The sequence below is a fragment of the Lipotes vexillifer genome, unplaced genomic scaffold, assembly GCF_000442215.2.
Source record: "Lipotes vexillifer unplaced genomic scaffold, Lipotes_vexillifer_v1.1 scaffold1129, whole genome shotgun sequence".
NCBI lineage: Eukaryota > Metazoa > Chordata > Mammalia > Artiodactyla > Lipotidae > Lipotes > Lipotes vexillifer.
Window position 1 is genome coordinate 222,218 of NW_006789022.1, and position 7,309 is coordinate 229,526.

At 58.8% G+C, this 7,309-nt stretch overlaps 1 protein-coding gene across 1 annotated transcript in view; it reads left to right on the forward strand.

Annotated features, from left to right (window-relative positions):
• Positions 1-7,309, forward strand: part of SPTBN2 (spectrin beta, non-erythrocytic 2) — a 31,323-nt gene that overhangs the window by 21,977 nt on the left and 2,037 nt on the right. The window contains exons 20-33 of the mRNA XM_007461924.1: positions 357-620; positions 1,511-1,735; positions 1,986-2,075; positions 2,428-2,688; positions 2,769-2,899; positions 3,108-3,312; positions 3,952-4,326; positions 5,013-5,257; positions 5,353-5,491; positions 5,767-5,851; positions 6,130-6,326; positions 6,660-6,802; positions 6,892-6,967; positions 7,051-7,101. Coding sequence (XP_007461986.1) covers positions 357-620; positions 1,511-1,735; positions 1,986-2,075; positions 2,428-2,688; positions 2,769-2,899; positions 3,108-3,312; positions 3,952-4,326; positions 5,013-5,257; positions 5,353-5,491; positions 5,767-5,851; positions 6,130-6,326; positions 6,660-6,802; positions 6,892-6,967; positions 7,051-7,101 — 2,487 coding nt within the window. The remainder of the gene's footprint in view (positions 1-356; positions 621-1,510; positions 1,736-1,985; positions 2,076-2,427; positions 2,689-2,768; positions 2,900-3,107; positions 3,313-3,951; positions 4,327-5,012; positions 5,258-5,352; positions 5,492-5,766; positions 5,852-6,129; positions 6,327-6,659; positions 6,803-6,891; positions 6,968-7,050; positions 7,102-7,309) is intronic.

The window sequence follows — 7,309 nt, forward strand, 5'->3', positions numbered from 1 at the left end:
TGGGCTCCGGACGCACAGGCTCAGTGGCCATGGCTCACGGGCCCAGCCGCTTCGCGGCATGTGGGATCTTCTTGGACCGGGGCACGAACCCGTGTCCCCTGCATCAGCAGGCGGACTCTCAACCACTGCGCCACCAGGGAAGCCCTGAGACGAGGTTTGATGGGACCTTGAGGAAGGAGTAGGGTTTACTCAGCAGTGAGGGTAGGAGAGCTTAGAAAGCTTGGAGAACACCCAAGAACTCGGTAGGAGAGCCCTCACTTCAGGTCTCTGCTGCCCTTTAGGTTCCTGTTCTGCTATCGGCTCATGTTCAGTGGTATCTAATTCTGACACTGACCCCTTCCTTGTCCCACACCCAGGAAGGGCGGGAGCTGACTCTGGAGAAGCCGGAGCTGAAAGCTCTGGTATGGGAGAAGCTAGACGACCTGCACAGGCGCTGGGACGAGCTGGAGACCACCACCCAGGCCAAAGCCCGCAGCCTCTTCGATGCCAACCGAGCTGAGCTGTTTGCCCAGAGCTGCTCTGCCCTGGAGAGCTGGCTGGAGAGCCTGCAGGCCCAGCTGCACTCCGACGACTACGGCAAGGACCTCACCAGTGTCAACATCCTGCTCAAGAAGCAGCAGGTACACGGCGGGCCTTTGGTGGGACTGGTGAACAGCAGAAGAAAGGAGGGGGGAGTCAGTAGCCCTTGAGATTCACGAGGCCATCCTCAGGCCTCGCAGACAGCACCTTCACTGGTATTTCTCAAGGCGATTTCCACGGGCCACCAATGTCAGAATCTCTAGGAGTGTGTGTCAGTCAGAGTAAAGTCGGGAGACAGAAGCCACACTCAAACTTGAACAAGGAAACTTTAGTGAAAAGAACTGCTAACTAATAAAAGAGGATTACCTGCCAGTGGGGTAAAGAGAACTCCAAAACAGGGATCAGAAAACATTTTTCTGTAAAGGGCCAAATAGTATTTTGAGCTTTGAGAGTCATACGGTCTCTGTCACAACTGTTCAACTCTGTCCTCCTAGGGTAAAACCAGCCATAGTCGATGCGTAAAAGACTGGTGTGGCTGTGTACCAATAAAACTTGATTTACAAAACCCAGCCAGGGGCGAGGTTTGCTGACCCCTGGTCTAAAGAATGCAGGAATAGCAAATGTAGGGAGCAGCTACTGCCTCTAGGACTGAGGAGGGGGCGCCAAGGAAGGAATGGGATGCCCTCCTCCTACCCCAAGGCTGAGTTTCAGACCTCACTGGTGAAGTCAGAGGCCCGCTGGATGGTGTAGAAATTTGCTGGAACTGAGATGGATTGGGGACTGAGTAAATTGATAGCACAGTTCTCACACCCCCTGGATTCTCATATATATTAAAGTTTGAGATCCACTGATGTAGGCCATGAAGAGATACTCTCCCTGGGCTGAGCCCCAGGGATAAGAATTCATGATTGGCTCGATATAGACCAGTGTCTCCGCTGAGTTTGAAGGTGGAGGCACGGTGATAACACCTCCTTCCTCTTCCGGTTGGCAGATGCTGGAAAGGGAGATGGCTGTGCGAGAGAAGGAGGTGGAAGCAATCCAGGCACAGGCAAAAGCTCTGGCCCAGGAAGACCAGGGTGCAGGGGAGGTGGAGAGGACCTCGCGGGCTGTGGAGGAGAAGTTCAGGGCCCTGTGCCGGCCCATGAAGGAGCGCTGCCGGCGCCTGCAGGCCTCTCGCGAGCAGCACCAGTTCCACCGGGACGTGGAGGATGAGATCGTGAGTCTCCGGGGCCTGGGACGGGGCCGTCTTTGGCTCTGTAATCTTCTTGGATGCTGGGGGGATGCCAGCAGTGCTCTGTTTTCTCTTCCCTTTGGCACTGAAAGTCAACCCTCTAGGGACACCCTCTAGGTCCCTTGACCCCAGAACCGGGAGCCCTAGAAAACCTTCCCCCAGGAATCCCCACTATCCAACCCCTAGCTCGGACTTTGCCCTCCGGACCTCCACTAACCCCCACTTTCGTATTCAGTTGTGGGTGACGGAGCGGCTCCCCGTGGCTAGCTCCATGGAGCATGGCAGGGACCTGCCCAGTGTCCAGCTCCTCATGAAGAAAAACCAGGTGAGGCAGAGGCTAAAGGCAGAAGAAAGGGTCCCAAGAGCCTCCCAAGACTTGAAAGTGTGTTTTCTTAAGAACTGGGGTTCCTCTGGCTCCCCCTGGTTGCTGGGTGTAATCCTAGACTTCAGTGGTTCGCCTTTCCTCACCTCGGGAGGGTGGGTTCCCCTGGTGGGAGATCGTGTGGACTGAAGGGGCGTCATGGGCCAGAAAAGAGGGGAGGTGAGAGGACGCAGGAAGGATGAGAAACAATGGTGTGAAGGGGGGCTTGCTGTTGAGTAAGCGTAAGGGGGGAATGTAGGGTGAGGGGGTCCCTCGGCAAGGCTTTCAGCGCCTCCTCCTCTGTCGCCATGGACAGACCCTGCAGAAGGAGATCCAGGGTCACGAGCCGCGGATCGCGGACCTAACAGAGCGACAGTGCGCTCTGGGTGCGGCGGCAGCAGGCCCGGAGCTGGCTGAGCTACAGGAAATGTGGAAGCGCCTGGGCCACGAGTTGGAGCTTCGAGGGAAGCGACTGGAGGAGGCCCTGCGGGCCCAGCAGTTCTACCGCGACGCCGCGGAGGCAGAGGCCTGGATGGGCGAGCAGGAGTTACACATGATGGGCCAGGAGAAGGCCAAGGTGAGAGCCAGACCAGAGCTCAGGCTACGGCTTTCCTCCCCACTCCCCCTACTCTCTGCTGCCACTCTCCCCTCCCCCAGGACGAGCTGAGTGCCCAGGCAGAGGTGAAGAAGCATCAGGTACTGGAACAAGCCCTGGCCGACTACGCCCAGACCATCCACCAGCTGGCAGCCAGCAGCCAAGACATGATTGACCACGAGCACCCAGAGAGGTGAGCTTGCACCTGGACCCCCAGGCCAGTCCCTGGGGGAGAGGGGGACCAGTTCCAGAAAGGCCCAGAGATTGCAGAGCCTTCCGTACTGCATGTGTACAGGACCATCTAGAAAGCTGGAGAAGCAGGGACTTGGCAAGCAGTTGGGGGGCAGGACTCTCTGGGATAGACTAGGGGTCAGAGCAGTGTGTCCTCCCCTCCCCCGCAGCACGCGCATATCGATCCGCCAAGCCCAGGTGGACAAGCTGTACGCCAGCCTGAAGGAGCTGGCGGGAGAGCGGCGGGAGCGCCTGCACGAGCACCTGCGTCTGTGCCAGCTCCGCCGGGAGCTGGACGACCTGGAGCAGTGGATCCAGGAGCGCGAGGTGGTGGCAGCCTCGCATGAGCTGGGCCAGGACTACGAGCACGTGACTGTGAGTGCGGGGAGGACAGTGGCCACAGGTGGGCTCCGGGAAGGGTAGACTAGCACTTCATCCTGTCCCAGGTGGCATCGGGCGCTGTCTGGCTGTCCACCAGGGCCCCTGGGAGACTAGCACTTCATCCTGGGCGGAGCACCAAGGGGCAGGGGTGCAACACCAGGTTGTGCAGACACTGTCCTCTGGGTTCTGAGATATTTAATTGGAAGAATCGTGCAGAAAGGAGGACGTGGGGCTGCGCATAGACGCGGGCCTAAAGGAAATGACCGATCACTGTTTTCCAACAGAACTCGCCAGTACACTGGGGACTTGAGATTCCTCTCCACGGTTTGGGGGTTGGACACTCACTGGTGCCGAAATATGGACCATAGTTAGGGTATCCTTGTCTGAAGACTAAAGGTTCCAAGTACCCCTTTGCTGGGGGCTGGAGGCTGGGCGTGTCAGTCAAATCCAGGGTCAGTGGGAACCAGTTGCTTCTGCTGCCTAACTCGGCCCTGCTGAAGAAATCTATTTTGGCCCATGTGGGCCAGGGAAAGAAGTGGGTTCTCAGTCTGGGGTGAAAGGACTTGCCCCGCGAGCCAGGGACCACATCCTCCAGTGTCACAGTGTTGTCCGTGCAATTGCTTCCTCTGCCAGATGCTCCGGGACAAATTCCGAGAGTTCTCCCGGGACACGAGCACGATCGGCCAGGAGCGCGTGGACAGCGCCAACGCCTTGGCCAACGGGCTCATCGCCGGGGGCCACGCCGCCCGGGCCACGGTGGCCGAGTGGAAGGACAGTCTCAACGAGGCCTGGGCTGACCTGCTCGAGCTGCTGGACACACGGGGTCAGGTGCTGGCAGCTGCACACGAGCTGCAGCGCTTCCTGCACGGTGCGCGCCAGGCCCTGGCACGGGTGCAGCACAAGCAGCAGCAGCTTCCAGACGGGACCGGCCGGGACCTCAACGCTGCCGAGGCCCTGCAGCGCCGACACTGTGCCTTTGAGCACGACATCCAGGCCCTCAGCGCCCAGGTCTGACTCAAGCATGGGTGGAGGCGGGGGGAGGGATGACGGGGCTTAGAGGAGACTCCGTGGGGAACATGGGGAGGCTGGAGGGATCACATCCTCTGCAGGGCCACGTAGGGATGACGTTAGGATGGTTCCAGGAAACCGTCTCTGGCCAGGGGACATCTAGCCATCCCGTCCACACCTGTAATGACAAGGCTTTTTGAGGGCCCGTGACATTTTCAGATGGTCCTGGTGGGTAGCAGATTCTTCATGGTGCACTAAAATCCATCTGTTGGTCCCACTCAGGTGTTAGACCTACACAAAATAAGCATAGATCCTTCCTGCAGCCATTTAAACCCGGTTGGCCCCCCACCGAAGTCCCTTCTTCAGGCCGAAAATCTCACTCTAGCAATCTTTGAGGTCCCCCACGAGCTGGACAGGCCTCTGAAAGCTCACCGGCTAGTGATCCTTTTAAAGGGTTGATCCCCAGGTTAAGCCCAGGCCCCCTGGTAAGACCCTACAGGGCAGAGTATGACAGGGCTTACTCTGGACTCCAGCCCTCATCTTTCCCAGCACCCCCCCTCCACTCCTCCCCCTGCTTCTCCGCCTGGTAGAATGGGCAGGAGGTGTTGAGAGAGGTCAGGACTGAGGAAGGTTGCAGCCCCTCAGAGTCTCCCAACTCTGCCTGACTTTGACCTGGGCCCCGGCAGGCCCAGCAGGTGCAGGATGACGGCCATCGGCTCCAGAAGGCCTACGCCGGAGACAAGGCTGAGGAGATCGGCCACCACATGCAGGCCGTGGCCGAGGCCTGGGCGCAGCTTCAGGGAAGCTCTGCTGCCCGCCGCCAGCTGCTGCTGGACACCACGGACAAGTTCCGCTTCTTCAAGGCTGTCCGGGAGCTGATGCTGTGGATGGACGGAGTGAACCTGCAGATGGATGCCCAGGAGCGGCCCCGGTGAGGCCCACAGAGCCTGGTGGCCTCCGGGGGTTATGGGCTGGTGGCCGGGATAGGGTTGTGGGCAGCGGGTGATGTGGTCTCCATGCCCCCAGGGACGTTTCCTCCGCAGACCTGGTCATCAAGAACCACCAAGGCATCAAGGCGGAGATAGAGGCCAGGGCTGACCGCTTCTCCTCTTGCATCGACATGGGACAGGGGCTGCTCGCCAGGAGCCACTACGCGGCTGAGGAGGTGGGTGAGGCCTGGGTGTAGCTGGGCACCCTCACGGGGGAGGCCTGAATGCTGATTTCTCCTCCGAGTCTTCCTGCTTCCTTTCATTCCTTCTTTGCAGAAACCTTTCACCTTCCCCTTAGTGCTGTTCAGGGATCTCCCCATTTTATCTTTCTCCCAGAACTGTCTGCCTCTTGAAATCAGAAATCACTGGTTCCCCCATGTGAGACCCCCAGGGACCCTGGCAAGGCCCCGCTGGGTGCTAACTCGCATCTCCCCACCCCGCCCCAACCCAGATCTCAGAGAAGCTGTCTCAGCTTCAGGCACGGCGCCAGGAGACAGCTGACAAGTGGCAGGAGAAGATGGCCTGGCTGCAGCTTGGTGAGCCGCTGTAGGAAACTGACTGAGGGCTCCAGGCCCTGCGCGGTGAGGGAGCGGCCGGGGGTCTTGCACCCTGTAGTTTCCAGAGTAGGTGAAACCAGGAATCTGGGGCATGGAATTCAAGGCCCCCACCCTTGGCACTGCCTGTCTCTGCCCTAAGCTCCTGCTCTGGGGCAGTGGCTTTCTCTGTGTCCCTGTGCTTGAAGCTGCTGTGGCTATAATACCCTGTCGTTGCCCACCCTGATTTGCCACCTCCCTGCGACCCCCAATCCCTGCAGTTTTGGAGGTGCTCGTGTTTGGGAGAGACGCAGGTATGGCGGAGGCCTGGCTGTGCAGCCAGGAGCCGTTGGTGCGAAGTGCTGAGCTGGGTTGCACAGTCGATGAAGTCGAGAGCCTCATCAAGCGGCACGAAGCCTTCCAGAAGTCCGCAGTGGCCTGGGAGGAGCGTTTCAGTGCACTGGAGAAGCTCACGGCGGTGAGGGCTACAGGACCCCAGGAATACCGGCCCCATCCCACTGCCCCAGACTTTGCGCGCTCTCCTGCTTGAAGAAGACATTTCTTCTCTTCCCATTGCCCCAGCATCTCCCAGATGTGAGCCAAGAGTGCCCTGTTGTCACCTCAGCTTTCGGAGCCATCCGTTTCCCTGGGTGGCACTAAGAGACACCATCCCCCCCATAACTCCTAATCCCCGCCTTCATCTGGAATTATAGTCTCCATTCTTCCTGTTTCATCAGACTAGAGCTGAGACATTTCAGCTTTCCCCAATGCCTTGGACCTTCCATGCTCTGACCTCAGAATTTTTTGACAGCTGGAGGAGCAGGAGAAGGAGCGGAAAAGAAAGAGGGAGGAAGAGGAACGGAGGAAACAGCCCCCTGCCCCAGAGCCCACAGCCAGTGTGCCTGAAGGGGCCCTGCTGGACAGCCAGACAGCTCCCGATGCTACCTGGGACAGGTGAGAGGTGGGACACTTCGGGGAGGAAGAGGGGGCTGAGCCAGAGCAACACACAGACTTCACGTTCTCTATCACCTCTGCCGTTCCAGAGCCCAGCCCCGCCTGCCAGCACCCTCACAGCCAGCCAGCGTGAACGGCGTCTGCACAGATGCGGAAGCCCCACAGGTGACTCCTGCTGCCCCAAGCGCCCCCATCAGAATCTTAGCCCCTCCCCTTGCACATCTGCTTACAGCGTCTTGTCCTTGTAGCCCCTGGTGGAACAACAGAGACTTGAGCAGGGCAGCTTCCCAGAAGGGCCTGTGAGTTTCTCCTGGAGGTGTGGGTATTGATAACTGGGAGATATGGGACGAAATGGGGGTGTGAGCTGGGCGGTGGGGACAGCGGGGTCAGGAGAGGGCAGAGACTCAGACAAGACCAGCTCTTGGACTTCCAGCTTCGCAACCTGCAGGCTAGGTGTCTCCCATCTTATCTTTTTCTTTTTTTTTTTTTTTTTTTTTTTTTTTTTTC